Raw genomic sequence first — 27000 nt, forward strand, 5'->3', positions numbered from 1 at the left:
ACACGTTAGTTTGCTTTTATCACGACACAGGCTTAGACATGGGCTTTCAGAGAGAGCACTTGAGTAGATAAGCTGTGATTTGCCAGCGGAAACGGGCAGCTGCTGGAGAAACATTCCAGCACAGAGGATGAGAGAAGAGAGAGCGGTGCACTACAGCACAGATGTTGTTTACCTAAACTGCAATGCTCTAAAGAAGTGATTAAAAATGGTCCGGACCATATTGCACCATTCACTGCGATCTGTGTAATGTATTTCATTCCTCTTATACACCCACACTGGAAGACTGCACTGTCATGGATGACATGGTGCTAAAAAATACGTACATCATAACGGTGCAAGACTTATGACAGGCGGAGAGAATGGCATCGTAAAAAAGAAAAATATCTTCTAAAGCGGAAGCACAGCATCATTTGTCTACTGGAGCTGAGTATCTACAATATCACCCAACAAAAACATCTGCAATGACAAAGACTACATCATTCATAATCCTTTCTGAAGCCTCTATAATGTTTGGGCTCAGCAGGATTTACAGTAAAGCGTTCACCTTTTTACTGTATAAAGACTGTCAAAAAATAATGTCAACATGCAGATATACACGTTAAAACCTAATTATTAGATTTTATACATTGCAGATTATAATTGTTTTGTCGTGCTTATAGAGTGTTTATAAAAGTATAATAGTGCTAAAGAGACATATATATATATATATATATATATATATATATATATATATATATATATATATATATATATATATATATATATAATATAAATCATCAATAAATTAGGGGATACAGTGGAAGAGAGTGTAATACATCCATTTTCCACACTTACACATCAGGCTTCTGGCTGGACTCAAACGCCTACAGGCAGCTGTGATCTATTTTTCATTCCAGTGATTATAGCTTGCACGAAAAAGTGCATTGTGTTGTTCTCAAAAGTATGGTTTTTTTTTTCATCACAGGCCAGTGCAGGGAGGTGTGATCAGCATGATAAAAGATTATGACTAGAAAAGTGTTCAAAGATTCCAGAAGTTCCATGAGCATAATCCATTTGGAGTAATAACATCAATGCAAAAATTTTTTTTTTGACTTTTTTTGCAGTGATATCATTTGTTGTCAATATATACCCTACAAAGGGAAGATTCTCTCATAACAAAGCTCTTAGTCGAGAAAAGTGAAGGCGAAAAACGTGTTTTCTTCGACACACATTATTGTCAAGCAACCATGTCTTTTACTTTCGCTCATGCTGCAGCACAGGGCAGCATAACACTCTGTGTGGCTAAGAGCTATCTGCCCTCTTTTACATACAGAGGGCACGGACAATTCTGCTCCCTAGACCTCTGGGTATTGATGGATGTGACAGCACTAGGATATAAACTCACTAACTCCTGACAATACAGTGAATCTGCTGTTGCTGCACAGAGGTGCAGTCAAAGACCAGATTTAAACCACTACAGTTTCTGACAAGTCTGGTCCTTCTTGTTCTTTGTGTTTTATAAGTAATAAAGACTAAAAATATACGTTAAAACAGGAAGAAAAACATTGAAGAAAAACTATTTAAACCATATGATCTTGCTATGACCTTGACCAACCATCTGCTGGATATACCGATAACTGTAAAATCCTACAAATATTGAACCACTTGTTCTAACGAGAATCTTCACCACTTACTGACAAAGGGCTGTGAATTTGCTTGATTTGTTCATCATGCTGATGTTAAATTCCATAAGAATCAAAATAAATATTCAGTTAATTATATTATTCTGGGCTTCATTTTCTTTTGGGTACTCACCAGTTTAAAGGTTAACACTTTAAAGGTAACAGGGTCTTCTACAATCTTCTGAAGGTTAGCAGCAACTGTAACATACACACAGGTTTTACCATTAAACCAAACCTATAATTATTATAAATGCATAAGGTTTCATTTAAAGTTGAAGGTCACATAAGACTGCACTGGGACATTTACCAACTACAACATCAAGCCCGCTGACTAAACCAGCAGAAACCAGCTCCTGAGAAACACCATCAGCGGTATCTATAGGGAAAATAAAGATAATTGCTGAAGACAATGGGAGGGGAATAAGTAAATGTACAAACTCCAAGACACACATACTTTAAATGAGTTTTTCTAAATAGTTGAATATTTGGACAGATGCATTACACATATCAATGCCAGGATGGGTGTCTTTTAAACACCTAAATAACACACTCAGTAACAGCAAGCTCATCTGGGTGATCATGCAAGTCACCCCATGCATGTGCCGTGTCCATGGGGGGCGCCAGGCCTTGCATGCTAACGTGTTCAGAGCAGCCCTCACCTCGGCCTGGAGTGAATTCAAACCGTATGTCATTCAACTCCTTCCTCGAGTTCCTATGAGATAAAGAGAGAGAGAGAGAGAGAGAGAGAGAGAGAGAGAGAGAGAGAGAGAGAGAGAAGAGGCAAAGATCAGGACACCTGTTAATCTATTCAAGAGACAGCCAGGAGAGGCAACAGTCAAAAAAAAAAAAACCTCAGGCATTGAAACAATTCATCTTAAACCACTACAGTTGCGTATCTGTTTCATTTTCTTGTATAGAAACATAAAAAATATATATATATATTTATTTATGCAAACAAGCCTTTATTTGTTGAGCCTTTCATTGATGTAAGGTGAGTTTAAGAGAAACATCTTCAGTGGAAAATGATGTGCGCATGTTTAAGCTTAAAATTTTTTTTAACATAAATCTATCACCATTTTGAGAAATTCATCTATTATATTCTTCTAAATAGTAACTTTGTCAATGCAGGTCATATAGAAACAGATTTCTGGTTGTGTATATTGGATTTCTTATAAATGTGTATTTTTATTTTATTTTTTTTAATTAATCATTGTATTACTTCAGTTTAAGGAAATGTGATGCAATCGATCCAAAAATCAAAATATTTCTACATGACCAAAATAATTTCTAACCTCCTGCTTTAATGAACCTTTGGGAGCATCCTGAAATGATAAAATGCAGTTAAAAGAAAGAACTCTATACATAATATATAGTGTACTTATGAATCTGTAGTTTTCTATAGAGGCACACACATGTATAATACACACGATGTGCTAATATGTTATTAGCCTCAATGAATTCTATTTTAATTGTGACTAAATCCACTAAACAGTTTATTCCTAACACAATTACAGAAGCAATATTAAAGACCTGTCAAATGCTCACTGGATTTACAGTGGTTTCAATAATAATGAAGTGAATAATTAAACAGTAACATGGGAATTATTCATTGACATTTGCTAGAGCACTGGAGATCTAGTGAGAGTAGGTTTGGATGGTGGCCCAGCCACCCACTTAGGAGCTGGATTAGGTTTAATTACTTGGCTCTATAAAGAAAGACTTTCTCTGACAGTGTTACAGCAGAGCTTCTCTAATGACTACCTTGCTCACCTCACATATACATTCTTAAAATCCCGCAGTGCTATCAGGGTTTGGAAAAAAAGGGACTGTGGAGTGCTGCTTCACAAGCGATCACTAGATAACAGCAAACAGAACAGAGTGAATGATGTTGGCATGGCGCAAGAAGGTTACTGCACATACTGGGTTACAACTGGTTTTAACTTCTGTGTGTTCAAGTGTTCACATTATCCTTGGAAGATCACAGGTTTAAATCTTGTGCCGGGGGTTCAAGAGAATATCATTAAGTGCTGCTCTTACTAGCCATTGCGAGCATGGAGCATAGCAATAGAGCAGGTTCTCCAGGCTGCATTATTAGGTTGCGCTAGAGACTGGTGGAAAAGATCAGGTTTCCACCACCTCCTAGGTGGATTTACCGTGACCGTTTACCTAGGTGACTGTGTGTGTGTGTGTGTGTGTGTGTATCTGGCACTACCAGATCGCAGAGGTTCATTGAATGTGCGTGCATCGCATGTGCTTCACGGATCGTATCCACCCCCAGCTGCGTCATACTACAAACTGTGCTGATTTATTTGATTGGCAGTTGCATTAGTTTCATATCCTCCAATCCCAGATTAAGATGACAGCCGTTATCTCTGATCATATTTAAACTATCCGATCCAAACCGAAAACGAAAAATGATCCTCTTCCACCGCAGACACACTGCTGAATTTAATGTTATAGGGACAATCTAGGAATTTAAGATGGACATTCACGCAAGTATCATCGTTGGCGTGAGTTGATGAAACGGGACTAAACTTTGCGATGCACTGCAGGGCAGGGAGAGAATGTGGGCTGCAAGTTAAGCTGCAATCCAAATGTGCGTGCAAGGATTTCACTTCTATATTTGTTTACTACCAGACTAGCAGCACATCAGCTACTCAGCTGACAAGCAGCCTTCTGTAGGGGTGTGACAGGAAAATCTCAGCCAGCAAAGGAGGGATAAAGTGAAAAAAGTCTCTGTTATCTGCCAAGAGAAAGAGAGGGCTGCGTCTCCTCCTCGCCCGTCATAGCCATATCTGACTTACACACCCTGAACCTTCCATCTCAATCTGCCTGCTAATTCCCTGTCAGGGAAAAAAACGCTAGCCACAGACAGACATATAAGAAACAAGAGAGACCTAAACAGATTACAGCTTGTTAAAAGAACGAAGGCAATTATAAATAGGACTGTAAATTTTACGTTTAAGAGATTTTTGTTTAAATAGTTGAACGGTAAAAGATTGCCCTAAATGTTACAGGTGTTGTTATATTGTCCCACTTTGTATTGTCTCTTATACCATTTACACCTAAACCATACAGGCAGAATAACACACCTACTGTTGTACAACAACCCTTTTAAATTCTTCACTCTGATTAGTCAGAAGATATTGATTAATTTGCTATTATATGACAGTATGACTAATTCCAGATGCAAGTCAAAATAAAGACTCGTTCAAATGCGTCATCGATTCTATAATAACTTTATAAAACTAATATTTAATAACAATAAAAAACTAATATATAGACTATATGAATAATATATAATATATACAGATTTATATATCAATTATATATAAAATCTTTAATATATTATCTTCACTGGAAATTCTATCAATAAAAACCTGAATTGATTCTTAAATGTATAATCATTAGTATGGTGCTTATTTAGTGTTAGGGTTAGATAGCGTTCTGCATTACAGAGTCATCAGGACAGACAACGATTTCTAGTTTACTGGAAATATTATAAGTGTTTCTCTTAGAGGAAGCACAGAGAGCAGCCTGGATTGCTGTTACAACAAGTAACAACAGGAGTAATTTTCCATTATTAAACTAATCATTGTAATTGTAAACCCTGGCAAATCGCTGTGGTATAAGAAGAATAACCTGCTCTGAGATGTGATGATCAACTTTCTAGTTGTAACCACACCGTTCTTTCTTATTTTCCTATAAGAGCTAGCTTGTCATGTATATGCACTGTAACAGGTGGAAAACAAAACAACATCTTGTGTAAATGTAGGCGTATCAGTGTCAATTACTTCTTATGCAAGTAAAAAAGCACACCTTGACATTTCAGTCTAACCTACGGAAAGTCTGATGGTTTCGGCACCGGTCTGATTGTTCTTGCATACTAACCACACAAGAACCCTGTACTTACTTTAACATTACTGTTAGTGAACAGTTCCTGTGTACTTGGAATGTTCTTCCATCGGAAATACATTTTCTTTGGAAAAGAACACAAGTGTTTATACACAGAATATATACTGTATTATATATGAGAGATTTACGCAAGACGTCCTGCTATGATTCACCTCTCACGGTGTAGGCATTATGAGCAGTTACATTATAACTGCCTATATAGTTTAAGTAACTACACAGGTATTAGAGATGCTTAATATAAAGAAAACATTTGAAGCTTTTGTATGTGAAAACACTAGAAAATCTGGCTGCAATTCATAAACTGTGCCATTCGAAGTGTTGTCTTACAAAAGAATAGAAAACACTCCCTTTTTACCATCCTAACACGATTATTTACTCCATCCACCTCCCCATATAGCCAACTATAAGTACCGTATTTTCCGGACTATAAGCCGCTTTTTCCCCACGCTTTGAACCCCGCGGCTTAAACAACGAAGTGGCTAATTTATGGATTTTTCCTGGGTTTTACCCCGGTTCACAAACCTCAAGCCAAAAAACTGAGCGACATAACATTAAACCAATGAAATTTCGGAACGGAAACGAAAAAACGTTCTGAGCTGCACGGCATCGGGAAAAAAGCTTCACCGATGGTCATTTTTAAACGCACGACGATCCCAAAAGAAAAGCTCCAGAGAGAAATAGTTGTGTAAGGAAGGAGGAAGACAGTGAACAATGACTTTCTTGGTGTGCTACTGTTTAGATACAAGCTGTTGTAGCACGTTGAGTCTGGGTGAAGGGAGAGCTCGATAACTCCAGTTGCAACAGAAATCATAGAAGCACAGACAGGTTTCCAAAACTCATGCTTTTTTATTTTTCTTGGCAAAGGCGTTACGGTTAGTCAAAGAAACTTAGAAATGAGCATCAGAAAATAATAAGGACATATTCCTCGGTCTTGCACACATGCAGTAATACTGGTGAAATGCGGCGGCAGGCTATTCCCAAAATACCGCTCCGCTCTTAAAGGAGCCAAACATATTTCACCTGTTACACCGTGTAACAGACACTGTCTTTCGTTAAAGCCTGTGTAAAGTTCATTAGTTTCAATGTAGACATGGTGCTTATAGACAGGTGCGGCTTATTTATGTTTAAAATAAAAATCTTTGTCAAATTCAGTGGGTGCGGCTTATATTTGGGTGCGTTTAATAGTCCGGAAATTACGGTACCTAAGATCAGCAATTTTTAATGATTAATAAAAGACTTTTCTCATGTTCAATAGCTTTATTCACTACTTTATTTGCAGGTCTTAAAGTGTTAAAACAGAATAACTTTCCAGAAACTAAAACACTGAACAAATGGTACATTAATTAGTCGTTGCCTAATATGGTGCTAATGTAAATAAGAGATAGTGTGCCTTAAAAATCTGATATGCAATATAGGAGATTATGTGGAATCCTCCTAAATCACACACACACAGGCCTTAGCTGGATCTCCATGTGACTAACACTGTGGCATACTCTCTGCTTAGCCTTAATCCTGCAGTCCAGTCCGTAGACTGAACCTTTCTTTATCTTTCCCATCCTCCTCCATGACTCCCTCTCTCTCCCGCGTGCCCTGGTTTGGCGTTCATGCTGCTCATGTCTGACATACACATGTGGGGCCCTGTCAAGAGTGAACATTAGAGTAAGCCGGGTCATGGGTAAAAATAAGAGCTGGTTGATTGAGAGAGACAGGCATGAGGGAGAAATGTAGAGAGAGAGAGAAACACACCACCAGAGCAGATAACACCTACACACTTCACCCATTTCTAAAGGCAACTACATTTTTTGTTTAATGCTTTAAAAGCCAAGAGATTTGCAAGGCAAATAACGCATAAATGTCTCATAAAAGGTTACTTTTAAAGAGCTGCTAAATAAATGACTGAGTCACTGAACCTATAACTTCCACTTTACTCTTTGCATCCTCGCTGCAGCCCGTGCAAGTTCACGGCATTATAATGCGAGGTAATTATGTGATCCTATTATGCTGTATCAATGCCAGGCAGTGGGGTAACTCAGTGCTGCACAGATCTGTCAGAAAAGCAGCTTCCAGTTGGCACCTGATCTGTGAAATGTGACTAATATGAATCACCCTTCGCAAAAAAAGGTAGCACTGGAGCGCATCAAATGTAATGTGATGCTCAGTCAGCTGTCTGGCACATTAAAATGCTGCTTATATGCTAATAGGAAATAAACAGCGCTGCATATGATCTAGGTGAACACAGGGTAGAGAGGCATGGCATCATGTGTTCACACAAAAAAACAGTCAAAAGCGATTGGCCGAACGGTGTCGCGATGGGTAATGGGAGTTGACGGAGCTCAGTGAAACTTATTAGGCATGGTTTTGAATATGGCAATGGAAATGCTTTAAAAGCAAACAGATAAAAGGTGTGTCTCTGTGTGTGTGTGTGTGTGTGTGTGTGTGTGTGTGTGTGTGTGTGTGTGAGAGAGATAAAGTGAGAGATGGAAATGAAAGTATAGCTTGAGTTTATCATTACGAGATCTAATGAGGCAACACATGATAAATAGCATATAGAACCAGCTTATGATTCTAACCACATAAAACAGCATAAACCGCAGCTTGAATTAAAAGCTTTAGTGGATATTCATAAACAACCGCATAAGCCATTTAATGCATTTATGCATCTCAGATGTTTAGACTCTCAGCACAGCTTGCTGTTTTTCCTGCTCTGCCACACCTGATTCAACTTATCAACTAATTGCTTGTGCCTTGATGAGCTGAATCAGATGTGTTTGGGGAGGGGGAAAAATGCACCATGATGTTTGGCTACATATAGTGCAGCCTACAGCTCCTTCAAAGTGTTCGTTTAACACCTACCACACTTAAATCCTGCTTTAATACTCGTATTCGGATTATACTGTAATCTAACTACCACCCAGTAGCACCTCATGCCTGTGCATGGTTGGGAAAGGATTGCATTTATAAACGCTGTAGCTTAAAACTAAATTTAGCTTACATTTTTATCACACTTGACTTGTACTATCGCATGGCCCTAGAGCAGGGGACCACAACAGCCTGCATAGAAAAAATTAAAACTTTTAAATGTTTTATTTTATCTCCATATTATTGGCTCTCATGGTCTGTAGAGTGCTTTATTCTTCAAAATAACCACTTCCATTTTTGCAACTTTCCTGCAATTTCAGTCGCAATTTTGTCTCCAAGGCCTCAATAAATGAAGCTACCACTGATTCTGCATTATGGTTTTTGAGCTAAGTTACATTTTCATTTGATGTGCTGTAATTAAAGTAATAATCCAATCATATAATACAGATCATAATGTTAGGATATGCACGTGATCCATGGAAAAATTGGTTTGAATGAAACTGGCCCATGGTGCAAAAAAGGCTGGGAACCACTGCCCAAGAGGAACCATGTAGTTTATTGTAGTTGAAAGCTGACAATATTTGTTCTTACATCATTCAGTCGAGTTGTTTTAAGTAGTTTTAGATGTGCCTTTGTACTGCTGTGATCAAATGTAATATAATTAACCAGCAGAAAATATCTGCACAATTTCATCTTAAAAAAACTCTAACTAAATTTTCACATTAACAACTACTGTGATATAAAAACATTATCTAGTCGATAATTCCGCTTTTCCTCTCACACAATTACACAGGGCCATTTCGTTCGACCTTTAAACTAGCCCAATCTGGCAACCCTGTAATTACCTGTCTTCTCCTAAAGCCATGTAAAGCTTGTGTTACATGGCACATGCCCACATTTTAACCAGAAATACACACCTGAAAGGCAATGAGATCATTTCAACACAATCTTATATCTGTCATACAGCATACCTTCATTTTATCTGTGGGTCACTCAGAAGATAAAATTAATCGAACTTGCTTAATGCAATTAAACCCAGAATTCAATAGACTTGAAGTATTTTAGCCTCAGCAGATCAAATAGTGTATTGTGTGGAGTAAAGTAAAAGTGGAGCTGTGTAAACAAGACCCTGGAGAAAGTAAGCACAGTCTGGAAAAAAAAAAATCGAAAACTACGTCCATTCAATTGGATGTTAAGGTTGGAATAAATACACATCCCCCCCACTACCAATGGGATTTCTTTGGTTGTTGAGATGCAAGGCTATGTGATTATGCCTGCGTGTAAACATGATTGTTATACTGGATGAGTCAGGGAAGTGTGTGTATAAGTGGACCTTGGTAAGAGCTAGCGTGTATACTGTTATCATTTTAACCCAGAGCAGCGTAGAGAAGCAGCCAAACAGAACTATTCTTTTGTAATCTTTTCTCTGTTTGTGAGTGTGTGTGTGGGACTAGTTTCGCACATTCTAAATCTAGAGCAATTAGCATAAAACAAAAAAATACATTATTATCATTCTCATTGTCTACTCGTTATGGAAAGGCTGTGTGTGTGAATGGATGATTATATGTGCGTAATAATCCCTGTAATCCCTCGCCTCATGTGTACTCTAGGACTATGCTTGGTTTATTTTTTCGGTTTGTAACTGTAATGAGAATTTAATGTTATACAGTCCAATTTTCAAACCCTGTCCCTTAAATTATACTCATAGTGAAATGAAAAAGAAATAAAAAGTTTCTAAATTCAAGGCAATAACTATGAATTTAATCTCTCCAGAGGCAAAAAAAAAAAAACCTCCCACCTCTTTCTATATCGGTCTGTCACACACAATCTCATGCTGCCCCCGAGCCTCAGTGCCACTCCAATATCAGTCATAATCATCTTATAAGATACAGAAAAACTGCCACTGTATGCCAAGTGAATACGAATAATATCCCAGTGTGCATTACGTTTATGTATATTTGAAGTTTTTCTTTCTGATTTAAACGCTGAGGCTAATCACTTAGAAAAGCGGGGCTGAATTAAACCCTGAACAATTATTCTACCTGCATACCAACAAGAATTTTTCTTACTTGAAGTCCTCTGCTTTCAGTTCAGTGACTGGTACTGAACTGTAAGTGAGGAAGTTGTCATCACACTGTAGGCTGTTTAATAGTGCTAAAAATACAAGGAGTCCCCTGGGTGCTCTTGTTCGTCAGGGTGTATGGAACAGTTGAAAGCTTGTTCACCTTGTCTTGTGATTTCAGAACAATGTTTAGTCTTTTTTTTTGTGCAGTTGAAGACTGAGCAGTGCAGAGCAATTTAGAAAATCCAGCTGAGCAGAATGCTCTAATTTAATCGCTTCCTTTTTCACACACCCTCAACCAGACTGAGTGAAAGGGATCATTTTGAAAAGACACACACACACACACACACACACACACACACACACACACACACACACACACACACAATCTTTAGCATACACGGCTATTAGGCTCCTACAGACAGTCAACATGCTGGAGTAGTTCAGGCTTAACCTCCTAGTTTAGCTGAAAAAGTGCAATGAGCGTTGAAAGGAAAATCAAGTGCTTTTCTCACCTTAGCCTCAGGACCATATTTAGAGCACCCTGAGTGCTTGGGTTTCTTTCCAGAGGTTGAATCTTTAATGGGGAAAAAAAAGGAAAAAGATCACTGTCTTGGAAAGGCTGTGTGTGTGAATGGAAGATTATATGTAGGTAATAATCCCTGTAATCTCTTGCCCCATGTGTACTCTAGATATAGCCACCATGTTGATATAACACCTTCTATTCAGTGTGTATAATAAAATATAAGTGCGTCATGAGATAGTAATTTTCCCAAATTGTTTTTACATTTGAATGTAACGTTCCTGCATGTTTCATTCTCAGGCTTATATTAAAGCGAAAGACAAAAAGCTGCATATAAAATTCTCTTCCTGTATCCACAGGGATCGGCGAGCCTATAACCCCGCGTTTCCGATCCATTTTAAATAGCGGTAATGACACAGAGAGAACTGAGTGCCAGGATGAAAGAGACGGGAGACAGGCAGACAGAAAGAAACATGAGTACATAAATAAGGAAACAGTAAGAGAGATTGTTGTGTCGTTTCCACCAGAGCTCTCTAGTTTAATTTACAATCAGTCACAGACATGAGCACACAGACCCACAGGGTAATAGCTATGGGTTGTGTTTAAACTCTATATGCCTCACACCAATTCTCACACGCTGGAATAACCTTTGTTGCTAGACAGGGCAATGGGTTTGATAGTGAAAAGTTCATTTTTATCAGCCCTCAGGCCTGTATAGGCTTTACAACAGTTTATGAATGTATTAATAGCTTAGATTTTGTGAAATTATTTCCTAGTTAAATTTTCCTATAATGGGTAAGAAATCATTTAAGCTGTTAAAATATTTGAATCCCCACAAGGTAGCATTAATCAAGACTGACATGGCCAAATTAAATCCTAATATGTAAATCTGAGACTGCGGTAACTAAACTGCGGTCCAATATAACCTGAGGTTGTTCATTTAGTATTTTACACTAAATATTAAGAGCTGAAGGTGATACCCATTTGATTTTGATGCTATCTTTGGCTCATTTTTCCTGCATGTAATCTCAACAGATAAAGAAAGAGAAAAGAGGAGGGGGAAAAAAGCTTGCGGTTGAAATGTTTACCGTGAGGTTACTGTTGCTTGGCAGCGAAAGCACTTGAGAATTGTGAAGATGGCTGCAGATTTTCTTTTTGCTTAATTACAGCGTCACACACTGAAATGCCAGGGTGCTAAATTAACACCTACTATGTACATCTGAGACTGGTGTAACTAGACTGGTCTCCAATGTTCCCTGCAGCTGTTAATTTAACACCACTCACTGAACTGTACAGTAGCACAATGATGACGTGAATCTGTTCTTACTCTCACAATTTTCTTTGCTTTCTCAGCTTTTTTTTATTTTTCTTCTTAAGAAAGAGACACACAGCAAAACAAAACCGAATGAGAATGATAAGAATGAGAGAAACCAGGGAAAGTAACAGCTCAGTAGTTGGTTTAAATGTAATTCTGAAGGCTATAGATGTGGAGATGTTAAAAGGCCTGTCTAGGCTGCACAGCTTCTTAGCATGGGGTTAGTGAATCAAGACAAATCACATCCACTTCCACATGCAGGCCTCACCTGGGGATGCTGAATGGACAGACCTTCTATAGGGACATTGTTGGCATTCACTTCCCCCTGCAGTAAAAAAAAAAAAGGACGCACATGAGGAGAGCAAGAATAAAAACCCGTTTCTCATTCAGCTTTTGGGAAATAGTTTCTGAACATTCACAAAGCCCAAGAGGTAATATAACCATGCACACTCACGCTCATAGCTCTGCATATGTATTTCTCTGTTGCGTTTTTTTTACTACTGTGGTCAAATACACTACATTTCGTATATCACTTTGTTTGTTTGGCGATCAATGCAGGACCCTGACGCTTGTAATTATCAAGCAATCCTTCATTGGATAATTAAAATGCGTTATGACCAAACATGATTAGAGGTGCACTGTCAGTCTGTTTGTTCTGTTTATGTTTGTTTGCACATTTATAATTGCTGAAATATGTCGCTTCCCTTTTCAAGTACCAAAACACTAATTCCCTATGCTGCTAAGTTAACCATAAATATGCTTCAGTATAAAGTGAGAAAAGGACCACTTACATGCCGGTTATCATCTTTGATCCGCCGTGACTGAAACGCAATTAAGAGACAGGATTATTTTATATACGTTTGCTCCCACAAAGAATAATAGATAGATGTAGCTGTTTGTGTAGGAGTGTAATCAGCAGCAACTCATTTGCATTTTATGATAAACAATACACAGAAGTAATGCATCTCCAGTCTCATTAGCGCACGCTGATTTGCGGCTGATTTGCGGTGGAGGGGGTTTGTGTGTTTGATTTTATATTCCTGACTCGAGCACACTGCAAGGTATGCGTTCCACATGCACCAATCAAACGGAATAACAAAGCAAAGAGGTCTCTCCTCCCTGGCCACGCTCATCTGAACAACAAGTCTCTGGTTAAGGATGCAGAAATGTGCACTAAGTCAAATATTTACAGCTCAGGCCTTGTGGAATATTCAAGTGTCAGCGGCTGGAGATGCCATTAGAGCTAAATGCTGAGGTGAAATCTAACACAATGCGTACATTTCTTTTATTTTGCTCTCCTCGGATCATGCTGGATAAGATCACACCTACCCGTCCTTGATTGACAACTGCATTGCCTTCTTCACTCTTTTCATCCATCTCATCATCACTCCATTCCCAGTCCCCATCCTCCATCTTGTGCAGGCGACCGCTTGATCCTGGCACTCGTCTCACCTAAGCAAGCCACAGACATTCTCACCCCAGTGTAAACAGTCACAGGCTACACTTTTACCCTGGCCAAAAACAGGCTCAAATTGGAAATTCATTCGGTTTGGAGCAGTGTTTACCTTTACACCGAGAATTTGTGGTGATGTTTTATAATTGTTAATCAATACATGGAATATCAATTTATTTCCTGCAGTTACAACCATGCTGCAGTGAATTATAATGTTATACTGAATATTAACGCATGTCAAATATTGTTTAGCAATGTGTGATGCAATATAAGGTAACTGGTTCCACACACACACATAAATATATATATATATATATATAGTATATATAATCGTTTATCATTATTACACTAAATGGGCAAAAGTATTGGGTCACCTGAATTGCCCAGCCATATGTGGTTCTTTCCCAAACTGTAATCGCAACGCTGAAGGCACACAATTGTACAGGATGTCAGTTGGTGCGGTAGCATGACATTTTCCCTTTACTTGAACTAGGAGACCCAAACCTGTTCCAGCATGACAATGCCCCAAAAGCACATACCAAACTAATGACCAGGTGTCCGCAGACTTTTGACCATACAGCGTATTAATGGAAACAATTATCCACATCCATGTCATGCTGGAAATTTTTAAATAACTAACAGCATAAACCTATTCAATCTGTCTATTTGGCTTTACATTAAAAAAAAAAATTAATAAAAAAAAAAATTTGAATACTCTTCCAAACAAACCCCCTGCTAAGTGAAAATTAGTTCAGGTGTCATTTATTTCTGATTAAAAAGCTGAATAAATCCAAATTATTTTCCAGGTTAACCTTAACATGAACCTTAATTTAAAGCATTAAACCTCAGCGTTTACTATGTACATATTTAAGGTACATTATTCAGTCGTTACAGCGAAACTAATAGGATGAATGTACATAGTTAGAGTAATAATGACAAAAGTCTGATCCCCACCCCCACCCCGTGAGCACCTTGTTACACCTTGCTCCAAGTAGGTCTTTTACACTTATACAGAATTAGTGGGCAAGATTATTGCGTACAAAAGTGCCCAAAAACACATCAGCACTCACCGGCGTGCACAGCGATTGAAAAGACATCTATTTATAAAAGGCTTACACATTTACAAAAGCATTCCAATCTACAAAGCTTAAAGGCAGCTACAACTAAGAGTCAAATGAGGAAGCATATACACTTTTTCCAGCATAATGCTCTCTCTCTGAACACAGCAGCAGACCAGCATCCCTTTGCCTCTCCAATTGCACCTTTAGCAAAATAATACACTATTATACTCTGGTATATACACTGCCCTTCCAAAGGTCACACTCTAATATTTTGTTGGACCGCCTTTAGCTTTGATTATGGATCATATCGATAAGCTTCTGCAATGTCACAACGTTTATTCCCGTCCAGAATTGCACCAATTTTTTACCAAGATCTTCTATATACGATGGGAGAGTCAGACCAAAAGGTAGTCAGCTAACCTCCTTTTTTTGGTCAAATAACTTTGCTGAATCGAGACCTGACCAACTGCAGCAACCCCAGATCATAGCACTGCCCCCACAGTAGGCACTAGGCATAATGGGTGAATCAATTCATCCGCCTCTCTTCTTGCTATGAAGCGCCCATCACTCTGGAACAGGATAAATCTGAATTCATCAGACCACATGACCTTCTTCCATTCCTCCAGAGTCCAATCTTAATGCTCACTAGCATAAAGTTAAACCTTTTTTTTCAATTAGCCTCACTGATAAATGAATTCCTTAATGCTACACAGCTGTTTAGTCCCAATCCCTTGAGTTCCCCTCGCATTGTGCGAGTGGAAATGTGCTTACTTTCACTATTAAACATAGCCGTGAGTTCTACTGTTGCTTTTTACGATCTGAATTCACCAAACGTTTCATCGCCGATCACAATCATTCAAATTTTTTTCAACCACATTTCTTCAGCGAAGATGATGGTTCCCCACTATCCTACCAGTTTTTAATAATGTGTTGTACAGCTCTTAACCCAATTGTAGTTTCAACAATCTTCTAAAATGTTTTCTTTGCTTGATGCATGCCAATAATTTGACCCTTCTGAAACAGATTAACATATTTTCCACAACCACAGAATGTGTCTTCTGACATGGTTGTTTAAGAAATGAGAAGCTACTCACTGCATCAGATAGGGATAAATAACGTGTTGCCAGCTGAAAAATAATAATCCATGCAGTATTTATCCAATAGGAGGCTCTTACCTATTTGCTTAGTTAAATCCAGGTGGTGACTTTTATATATTTTTTTGGATTGGCAGTGTGTGTATACACTGGTGTGAAAAAGTGTTTGCCCCCTTCCTGATTTCTTCATCAAACTAATTTAAATATTAGTAAAAGATAACACAAGTGAACACAACATGCAGTTTTTAAATGAAGGTTTTTATTATTGAGGGAAAACAAAATTCAACATTATATGGCCATGTGTGAAAAAAACTGTTAAAACTGTGGTTTATAACCTGGACCTGCCTGACAAAGTGAAGTAGAAAAGATCCTAAAAAGCTAGACATCATGCAGAGATCCAAAGAAATTCAGAAGCAAATGAGAGAGAAAGTAATTCAGATCCTTCATTTAAAAACTGCAAGTTGTGTTGATTGTGTTATCTTTTACCAATATTTAAATTAGTTTGATGATCTAAAACATTAAAGTGTGAAAAAAAAAAGAAATCAGAATACAACACCTTTTCACACCACTGTATATATATATATATAAAACAAACATCTACAAGCTCTGAGCGTGTGAATATGATGAAAAGGTCAGCAATCCAAGACCTCCTGCCTACACAGAAAACAGACATTTCATGTGCCAAAACACCCACATTCACTATGACTGTCAGTGTACACATTTACTCACCTGTATTGCTCACTGACTAATATGCCAAAAGCACAATGATTACTATGTAAAACACAACCACGGCCCACATAACACGACGCTAAGAGAAAGAAAGCAAATGGCATTTACTCTTAGTGTTCTGTTCTTGCAATCTGACTCTCTCATCAGCACGGCAGCTACATCCCTAGTGAATTGACGGCATAAAATAATTATTTGAGATGAGTTAATTAGGCACTGACCACGCCTGTCCTGCTGAATCAAGCTCATCTTGTAACACTTGACATCCTACCTAGCTGAAACCAAAGAACTCATCTGCCCCCTGTTGGCCAAGCAGCAACACTACAGCAGTTCAGACAGCACCATGATCATGTGTGACCTGCACAAGTCACTGTTCAGAAAAACGAGAGCTTGGTGGTCAATAAATCTCTTTATTCTCTAGACCTAATGCTAATTGAAGTGATTTGTGAGCATCTACAAATAGTCAGTTGACGCTTGGTTCTGAACAATGTAAAAAAAATTACGACTGTGAAATAAGTCAGTTATTGATTTTGTCATTCAGTGTCCTTGCTCTGCTTTCTCAAGGTCATCAGAACAGTACATTTTTTACACTTCTATTCCACTCTAGTCAAGGTTGGAGAAGGGGATCATTTTCCTCCGCCTACACCAACAGTTAAAGTAGCTTGATAAAGTCGCACTTGAGCAGTGCCTGAATAAAAAGAGATGTAAAGCAAGGAACTGAGTGAGAAAGACATAGAGAGAGAGAGAGAGAGAGAGAGAGAGAGAGAGAGAGAGAGAGAGAGAGAGAGAGAGAGAGAGAGAGAGAGAGAGGGGGAACTGGATTAAGTTCCAGAGGTGATCAGGTCACAGAATCCTCAAGTGACAATGTTTTTCTTGTAGGTTTCCTTTTCTATTATAACTGTACGCATTTCTATCAAACAAGGTGATTACAGACGCAGAGTTCAAAGACAGAAGCCTTATAAAAGCTTACTGTTTCATAAAAGCCCCTTTGAACAATGAAACTAATTAAAACACCAGAATGCGCTCGCGTTTTATGATCCATTGCAGCAACGCCTGCCAAGTAACAGCATCATCTGCTTATAAGTCCAATTATTCAGTTGTGCTGCCATAATCATCTTCTCCGCACTGCCATTAAAATTGCATTTCCCAAAGGTTTTCCCTCCCTGCATACTAAGATCAGGATGACTGCGTCTGCTGTCAGGATATTCACAGACTCTGTCCCAACCCATCGGATGTGACTATGGAAAGCTTTCTGCCCTCTTTCTCCATGCTAATGCAAAATTACCCACTGTAATCGATTACAAAATGCAGCGACACAAAGCCCTGCAGAAGCATGACGAAAGCCCATTGTGAACCCTTACAGAGGCACAGCAAAATTAACACGGTGCGTCGTTTTGAAGCTTTTAGCCATGTGGCGCAGGTGTATCATCCATTCTGAAAATCGAAATATATTCTTCTAAGATCTATTCTTCTATTCTTCTTAAATCAAAATAAGAAAATCCTCCCAAAGTGCAAAATAAAAAAAAAAAATAAAAAAAAATATCAGTGACTTCCTGTAAAAGCACTGTCACAAAGGTGGGTGTCATAGCTTCAACCTTTTCAGCCAAACACCTTTCATCCATCCTTTTCACCTTTCTTGTTCATTCATGCTCTTTGATGTGCTCCCTCGCATAATTATTAGGCTGAAGGCAGAGAATTGTCATCTCAGTCTGATCTCACACTCAAGACTATGAGTAAAAAGTAGCCTAGCATGCAAATGGTTGTGTTTAAGTACAGCGCTCGGTTGCCTAATCACCCACATTAAACCCCATTTGCCTCCTGTCGGGGCCTTGATACGTTACAGTTCCCTGAACGCACGAGTTGACGGTGCATTCGTTCTGCACGGCCGGCAGACAAACCGATACAAAGGCTTCACAATATAGAAATGAACAGCATGAGGTTTGGCAGCAGTGCACCTGTCTAGGACAGTTACTTCTTACAATAGAGCAGGCAAAAGGTCAGATCACAAAAAAGAGGATAAAGTCATTGCTTTTTCAGTGAGGTGGGTTGTCTTTGAATCAGAGATTAACTCGTTTATTTATTCATGCTTATGCAGGACTTGACGCAATTACGTGTAACCATGTCTCATCTCTAATGCACAAGTTTTTGCTCATATTATTCAGATGATTATTTAGATTTTAAAATGGTACTCTAATTAATTCATGAGAATGTTACCAGTATTTGCAAGGCTTACTCCATTGGAGTTGTTTTGGTTTCCTCTGCTCTTTAATTAATATTAACAAAATAATCAGCAGAGTTTATTTGTTCTCTCAGCACTAACACCACAAAAATATGACCAGAAGCACAGGTCCTTTATTTAGAACCAAACAGAGGCAGCTTCATTTTAGCCCGCAGCCAATCAACACATGTTTATATATGCAATGTTACATATTACATACATATGCATTATATACATATACTTTATGTATGTAATTAATGGTATTCTGTTAAGACTTACATGGTGAGAAATATACTGCAATAGAGATGTCTTGAATCTTGAGTCATGAATCTCCCCCTCTCATCACATGTTTTTCAGCACTATAAGTTCCATACGCTTTATGTTTACACTGCATGCGCTATTGTTTTGCTCCTGTCCCTACCCTGTCTCATTGATTACCTAATGTGTGCACCTGTTCTATGTTTGGCTTCCAATTCATTTGCCTTTTTTTTAATACTCTGCTGTTCTTTGTCTCGATGCAGAGACTTGATTATAGTTTTGTTTTCTGCTATATATATATACACTGGCGATCAAAATTAGAGAACAATTTATAAACAATTGAACAATTCTGAAATAATGTCATCTTCACTGCTCAACAGTTAAAGGAGTTTTTGTCCTGTCTATACCATGCTACCAGAACACATTTTCCACAAAATAACTAAGGCATTTAAAAAAAAACATTATTTTGCAGAAAACACACTGATCAAAATTAGAGAACACTTTCAGATACCTCCCAGTTATTGGTGTTAATCTGGTACCTTTTGCTAATTTCCTTGATTATCTGTCAACCCCTATTTAACTGGCAGCCTAACTTCCAGTTTCACTCACTCTGCAAGATGGTGGGCCGTTCTAAAGTGACTGAAAGCCTGCGGCAGCAGGTCGTCCAGATGAAGGCCAAAGGGATGACCCTATCAGCCATAGCAAGACAAGTTGGTCGTTCCAAATCTGTGATTTCAAGAATATTGAATCTTTACAACATCACAAACTCATTCAAGTCCGCCAAGAAGGCTGGTCGTCCACGGAAGACAAATACAAGAGAGGACAGGATACTGCGGAGGATCTCATTGGGCAATCGTTTCCACACTGCAGCTGGAATTGCTCACCAGTTTAACGCTGAACAGGGTAAGGATCTGTCTCGTCATACAGTGTCTCGACTTTTAAGAGCATTTGGACTAAAAGCCCACTCTGCAGTGACCAAACCTCTCATTAGCAGAAAGAATCAAAAGGCTAGGCTAAGCTTTGCTGAGGAGCATGTTGTGTGGACAGAGGAGAACTGGTCCAAAGTTCACTTCAGTGATGAAAGCAAGTTGAATTTATTTTGGGTCCGATGGGAAACATTATGTTCGGCGACAAACTGGAGAAAGACTGAACCCAAAGTGTGTAAAGAAGTCAGTGAAAAGTGGAGGAGGAAGTGTCATGGTTTGGGGCATGTTTTCTGCAGCAGGAGTTGGGCCTCTTATACAGCTACATGGCAGAGTGAATGCAAATGTTTATCAGAACCTTCTTCAACAAAATATGGTTCCTTCCCTGCGTTCATCACCCAATCAGCCCGCAGTGTTCATGCAGGACAACGCTCCATGTCACACAGCAAAACAGGAAAAGCAGTTCCTTGACAGTAAAAACATTGAAATAATGACATGGCCTGCCCAGAGTCCTGATCTCAACCCAATAGAGAACCTCTGGAAAATCCTTGGCGACAAAGTTATGGCCAAGAAACCCACTACAGTCACTGAACTGTGGAAGAGACTGGAAGAAGAGTGGATCAAAATCTCACCAGAGAACTGTGAGAGACTAGTGATGTCCTGTGGCCGCAGATGTTTAATGTACGGTCTTTAAGGTGTGGCGAATAAATACAACAAAATATACGGCCCAGTACCAATTGTCCCACGGCCCGGTGCCGATCCGCAGCCCGGGGGTTGGGAACCACTGGTGTATATGATTATGGATATTCCTACAATGATGCTGCCTGACTGTGCTTTGGCCTTTAACTCGGATTACTGGATGTGCCATGTACAGGATGTGCCTCACCATGGTTCCATGCAATTTAATCACAAATACAAAACGTATTGTTTGTATTATTACGTTTGCTTACTTCAGTGGCATTTTATCGCAAAACCCACAGAAATGAATGCCCGTCTCACATAGACCTAAAAAAAAATATTATAAATAAATATTTATATCTTGGCCAGATCATCTTGGACATTCATCACATTTCTATTGCTGTTTATGTTTTTCTAAGTACTAAATAAAAGCCTTAAATAAAAGGTTGTGATTAATGTGTTTACCCTGAAGCGCTTTAAATAAAAGAAAGAAAAGCGTGCAACTCAATCCACAAAATCAATATTTACCAACTCCGAAGTTAAGCCTAATTTATAAACAAACATACTGTGGATTAAAGTCGTTGGTATAAATATATATAAATCTTTTTATTTATTTTACATTTTTTTTGTCCAATAGCCATCAAAACAGCTGTAATCACATGGCAGGCGTGGACCTGAACACCCCAGAAAGACCAGAATGGAATCTCTGAAAGAAGTCTTTCTTCTGTCTCTGTAACTACAGTGTTTTTGAGTATGTGGGAAAAAAATCAGAGGTGTGTAGCTGCAGTATTTTAAAAAGGAGCACCACAGTGACCAAACCTCACACACCACAGCATGTCAGTACAGAGTGCACTGTGATGGCCTTAATAGCTCAGAGCAATGTGTGATGAGAATGAAATACCTTTTTAGCTCTTTGGCTTATATTTGGTCCTTTACAAAGCAGCTTTTCTATCAAGTATTCCCGGTTCTATAATGGTAATGCAGAAAAGAAAAGATTTGTGAACTTTTCGGAGCAACAAGAAACTGTATGAAAGGCAAGAAAAATGAATACAAATACATAAAACTGTACCTTGGCTTTTTGGAAGAATTTACATTTCAGAAGTTCTGATGCTGTTGGTCTGTGGGGAGGTGAAAGAAAGTGTTTGAGTACGTAAACATGCAATATGCATTCCTAATCTAGACTTTGATTTCCTGCATTAAACTGAACAGGTATTTAAGGTAAGGTCTCCTGTATACAACAGTGACTATGTAGCATAATTACATATGCAGAGAGCGTATTTTAGAGTAAGGCTTTGGTGTAACCACTGGCATGGGCTCATTTATATCAATTTGGCCAGATTGAGTTTTTCTGCTGGGAGCTTTATAACATTGAATCTCTTTATTGATTGTGACTGAACATATGGCACAAAGGAGAAACCCAGAGAGATTTTGTTATATGCTCACAAAAAAAAAACAATGAAAAATGGTAATCATTCAATTTACTTTCAAACAAATGTGCTATCAAGACTCGTTGTTCATCTGGTTCTCCAAATGGGGAAATATAATTATGTACCTTTTAGTCGGGTCCTTTTGAAGGCACAGAGTTATTAGTTTCCTAAAAGATTTCCCATATTTTTTTAGCATCTCTTTATCCTCAACTTCTGTTTCTAAGGTCGGGGGATCGTTCTGCAGTGTCAGCATTAAGACCTGCACAACAGTTTGACAAAAGTAGGGTCACAAATAACGTCTGGCCAAAGAATAAGGTTTAGCTATTAAAACTGTTTAAGGACATAGAGAAATAAATGTAATTATTGCAGTGTCAGTGTAGATATTATTTGGCTATGAAAACTTCTCTAATCGAAAAAAAAAAAAAAAAAAGCATAAATATCACAGTATAACCTTTAGTGTACTTTGTTACAGTGTAGAGCAATGATTTAAAGAACATACTGCAGAATATTTTTTCGGAAAACATTTTGTGCATATATAATCAAGCTTGCAAAGCATTAAAAAAAACCTTAAATCTTCTCAGTGTGTTTCCTATTTTTCAGTTGTCTGACTTCCATTCTCTACTCAGCATTTAAAGCAGGAAATAAAAGCCTCACCTTCATAGGTGGGTATCGATGATAGGGTGCAGATCCTGTGGCCAGCTCTATGGCAGTAATCCCAAAACTCCAAATGTCAGCTTTAAAATCATATCCTCTAACCTACAAGTGAGAGATGTCCATAAACCTGACAGATAACCATTCAGAAAAGCTCATTCTGAGACATAGTTCCAAAACATTAAACTTGCAAAATCCTCTAAAACACAAATGGGCGAGTGAATTGTTTCTGCTGTTCCTGTGTCTCGTAGCCAGAGGCAGTTAGTTACTATGTGCAACAGTAATGCCGTTTCATAAACAGTCCTACCTGTTCCATCACTTCTGGAGCCATCCAACATGGAGTTCCCACAAAAGTTTTCCTAACTTTATGTCTGGTTACATCTCCTCCGGTCGCCAGAAATGCACTCACACCGAAGTCTGTAGTGAAAATATTCACATAATTCACTGGAAAAGTTCTGTTACGGTTAAAAAAAAAACTCAAGCTGTATTTGGCAGTAAAATAAGCTTTCAATGTAGAATTAAGTAATCTGGATAGATATTACATTTAAAACAATGTACAGTGGTCCCCCGGTTCCCGAACTTAATTCGTCCCTTAAAACCGTTCGAAAAACCAGACCTAATTATTCCATAAGAAATAATGGAAAACCAATTAATCCGTTCCCGAACTCCACCAATACCCAATAATTAACCATTTTTTCCTGTATTTAGCCGTATTAATACTGTCAGGAATCCCCCTGCCACGCCCCCTTCGATGGCTGTCATACCCCGGTGCTTCAGGGAATGCCCTGTTCCTTCGCTCATGCGTGCCCCGCCCACATTGAGCTCATCGCAATCGGGCTTCCTCCGTAAAGCACTGCGGATATTATTTATGGACTGCCTTTTGCCGGATTATCCCGATCTCTGCGGGTATTTTGTGTTGGCTCGGTAAAAGTATAAATTAACAACTTCACAAGAGTAAGAAACAAAATGATTACTGTACTTACCACTAAATATCATTAATATTGTTCACAAACAGAAGTTGCGATAGATGCGATAGTTGAAGCGGAAGCAGTTTCTTCCCCTCGCGCTGGGTTGTGCAGCGTGGGTGGCGTTCGTTAACTGGAACTTTGTTCGTTCACCGGACACAAATTTCGTTCGGAAAACCGTTCGCTAACCAGAATGTTTGATATCGGAGCCATTCGTTAACCGGGGGACCACTGTATATCTATCTATCTATCTATCTATCTATCTATCTATCTATCTATCTATCTATCTATCTATCTATCTATCTATCTATCTATTTATCTATCTATCTATCTATCTATCTATATTTAGTACATGCACAGGACATTAGCCTATTTTAATTTAAGAAAATAATAATAATAATAATAATAATAATAATAATAATAATAATAATAATAATAATAATAATAATTACAAACTGAAATTATTGCTAAAATCTACTTATTTCTGATAATAGAGATTTTCAGAAGAATATCTCTAATACTGACTCACAACACATGATTGATACATCCCTATAAAAGTCCCCAGCTTCATCCTTCATTAATCAATAGCAAACAAGGTCAGCATTGGTTAAATCTAATCAAATCAATATGCCTGCACTAGATTTGCCACTTTACTTAGCAGGAGAAAAAAAAACCCTCATGAGTATGACAATTTCAAGTCTCTTTTTAGTCCATAAATCTCTATTATAGCCTTCCGTTACTAAAGATATGTATTCTATGTTTCTATCTATTAATAAAAATAGACAATATAATAATAGATCTGATGTAGTATTTTATGTAGTATAATTAAATACTGACAAAAGTATCACTGTAGGATGAAATGTAGAAACTCTGAGATTAAGGTTTCAATCAGGTTATAAAGCACAAAGTGATGGTTTAGGAACTTCGTTTGTGTACATAAATACTATAGAACTGGCATATTTGTAAAGGTTTTAAGAAAAGCAAAATAAATCTCTTTCATAAAACCCAGAAATAGCATGTTGGCCATGTGCAGTCTGACTCCCCAAACTAATTACTGCACCATTTTCACAGTGTTTAATTAATGTAGCTCTATAAAAAACATTTGTAGTTCCTGGAATCCTTTAATCCTATCTATCTTAATTGGTGCTGTTAAAAAAAAAAACACTAAGTAGGATTAGGTTCGTACTTGGACATGCCACAAATCTTTGGAAACATATTTAAGCATATTATAAAAGTGATTCTACATACTACAGCGAGGGATTATTTTAAGCATGAGAAAAATGTGCACAGAAAAAACGGGCAGAAGTTTTACATGACACAAATAAGATTCTATCACGATGCCGCTCGTCATTGCAGAAGAAGACGGATTCAGAATTTCATGCTTTTTACTGCAATTTTCCAAAATATTTTCCATGAAATGAAGAAAAAAAAAAAACTCTGGTGCAAAAAAATTGATGTGAAACAAACCTGCTATCTGCACTGAGCCGTCTTCTCCCAACAGGATGTTCCCAGCCTTCACATCCCTAAGGTCAAACATTAAGAACACAGACTTTTTTTATTCCTCTGTGACTTCATGACATAAGAGATAGCCCTTAATTATTTTTTTCTAACACAATACACATCCAGTTCCCAGTTTATTAGCTACACATACGTTGTATCTACACTCATAGGATCATTTATTATGTATACCACCATATATATCATGATGAAGAAAAAATTATAGCCTTTCACTATGCAAATATTTGTCAACGAACCACCCCACCAACATCATGTGCATCAACAGAACTGCGCTGACCAGAATCAATATTCCAAAAAAAAAACTTAGAATCTTGAGACTTGAATAACTGGATTATTTCTAGTGTACGAAAAGCAGCAGTGTTCACTTACAACATTCAGTTATTGTGCTGGTCCACGATCTTCGTATGTTTAATTCACTTTTCAATTTAATTTGATTTCTATAGACCATTTCAACGGCCATTTATTAATGTGAGGAATTGCCTCGTTTTGGTCCTAGGACATTTCCGGTTAGCTAGCGCGCACATTGACAGGCGATAAAAAAATGTCAAAATGAAAACGATTATCATGTTGTTCATGCTCGGTCAGAGCAGGAACTAACTTGCTGTGGGAAATTGAAGTGTTTACATTTCTGACAATCAAAACACATTGTGACGCCTGGATTACAGCAGTGAAGGCTGGATACTGACTAGTGACTATGGGATATCTACTGTTATCTAAAACCAACAGCACATTATTATTTAGAATTGAATATGTTTAAAAAATGTTTTAAATACGTTAGCCAGCATTGGATTTCATGGATCTTCATGTATATTTGTGAGCACACTCTCAAACACTCTCTCTCACACACACACACACACACACACACACACACACACTCTGTTCCACTGCAACAAGGATCACAGAAACATGGCTACACACTTCACCTGGTCTAACCACAAACATTTCAAAACGTATGAAATATTTGCGTATGCAATAAGTTATGATGTAACACAACAACTTAATTCTGTTTGGATTCGTGGGCTCTTAGCTTTGTTCTGTCGATCGGTTTATCGTCATTGCAGTTTGAACACCGTCAAAGAGCTCAAAAGATCTTGGTTTATTGAACATCTGGAGGTGAAACTCATACATTAGACACAGTGGATTAAACACTGCGTCTCATCTCTCTCTACATTCTCACAACTCCCGCACAGACTGTTCTTTCCCACGATTCCAAATAGTATTTAGTATAGCGCATCATTTATGTCTTTAAATTTCACTCTCTACAATTCAATAGAATTCAGTTAGCAATGTGCTTTATTATTAGCATAGCCATACAGACTGCAATGCGCACTAATAACCTCTCCAGTTACCTTTAACTTGCTCCAATCCACAACAATAACAGTCATTTTAAGGAAGTAATTGTAGACTATGATAAGTCTTCACCACCTCTCTCGTGTACACGCACTTGGTTCCATACCAGATAATAATACACCTCTGGATACAGTACTTCAGGTAAATGTTCTGAGTGAAAGGTTGTAACCTCAATGTCTGGTCATTACACGCCAACATCTAATTTTATCTTTTATACATTTCTTAACTGTTCTGTTTTAGCTAAACTTAAAAACTACGTGCTAGTCATTTTGACCAGATGTAGGCAGTATTGTCGAAATGCGTTTGTTATTGTTTACATCCTTGAAATGGTCTATAGAGCTTT

General features: G+C 38.0%; 1 protein-coding gene across 6 annotated transcripts in view; it reads right to left on the reverse strand.

Moving 5' to 3' along the window:
* Nucleotides 1–27000, reverse strand: part of stk39 (serine threonine kinase 39) — a 40189-nt gene that overhangs the window by 6201 nt on the left and 6988 nt on the right. The window contains exons 5-17 of one of the 6 annotated variants that reach the window (XR_006925111.1): nt 25257–25312; nt 23132–23241; nt 22828–22929; nt 22299–22432; nt 21816–21864; nt 21648–21713; nt 13665–13787; nt 13127–13156; nt 12604–12660; nt 11013–11074; nt 2212–2373; nt 1969–2037; nt 1795–1859 (exon numbers count right to left, since the gene is read on the reverse strand). Coding sequence is in view for 4 of the 6 variants with exons in the window: in XM_046844798.1 (XP_046700754.1) it covers nt 1795–1859; nt 1969–2037; nt 2252–2373; nt 11013–11074; nt 12604–12660; nt 13127–13156; nt 13665–13787; nt 21648–21713; nt 21816–21864; nt 22299–22432; nt 22828–22929; nt 23132–23241; nt 25257–25312 (1045 nt within the window). In the remaining 2 variants the exon portion in view is untranslated. Of the gene's footprint in view, nt 1–1794; nt 1860–1968; nt 2038–2163; nt 2374–6806; nt 7215–11012; nt 11075–12603; nt 12661–13126; nt 13157–13664; nt 13788–21647; nt 21714–21815; nt 21865–22298; nt 22433–22827; nt 22930–23131; nt 23242–25256; nt 25313–27000 lie in introns of those variants that run through there. The other 5 variants (XM_046844798.1, XM_046844799.1, XR_006925110.1 and 2 more) reach the window with 5 other exon arrangements.

The sequence above is a fragment of the Silurus meridionalis genome, chromosome 3 (genome assembly GCF_014805685.1).
Source record: "Silurus meridionalis isolate SWU-2019-XX chromosome 3, ASM1480568v1, whole genome shotgun sequence".
Classification (NCBI taxonomy): domain Eukaryota; kingdom Metazoa; phylum Chordata; class Actinopteri; order Siluriformes; family Siluridae; genus Silurus; species Silurus meridionalis.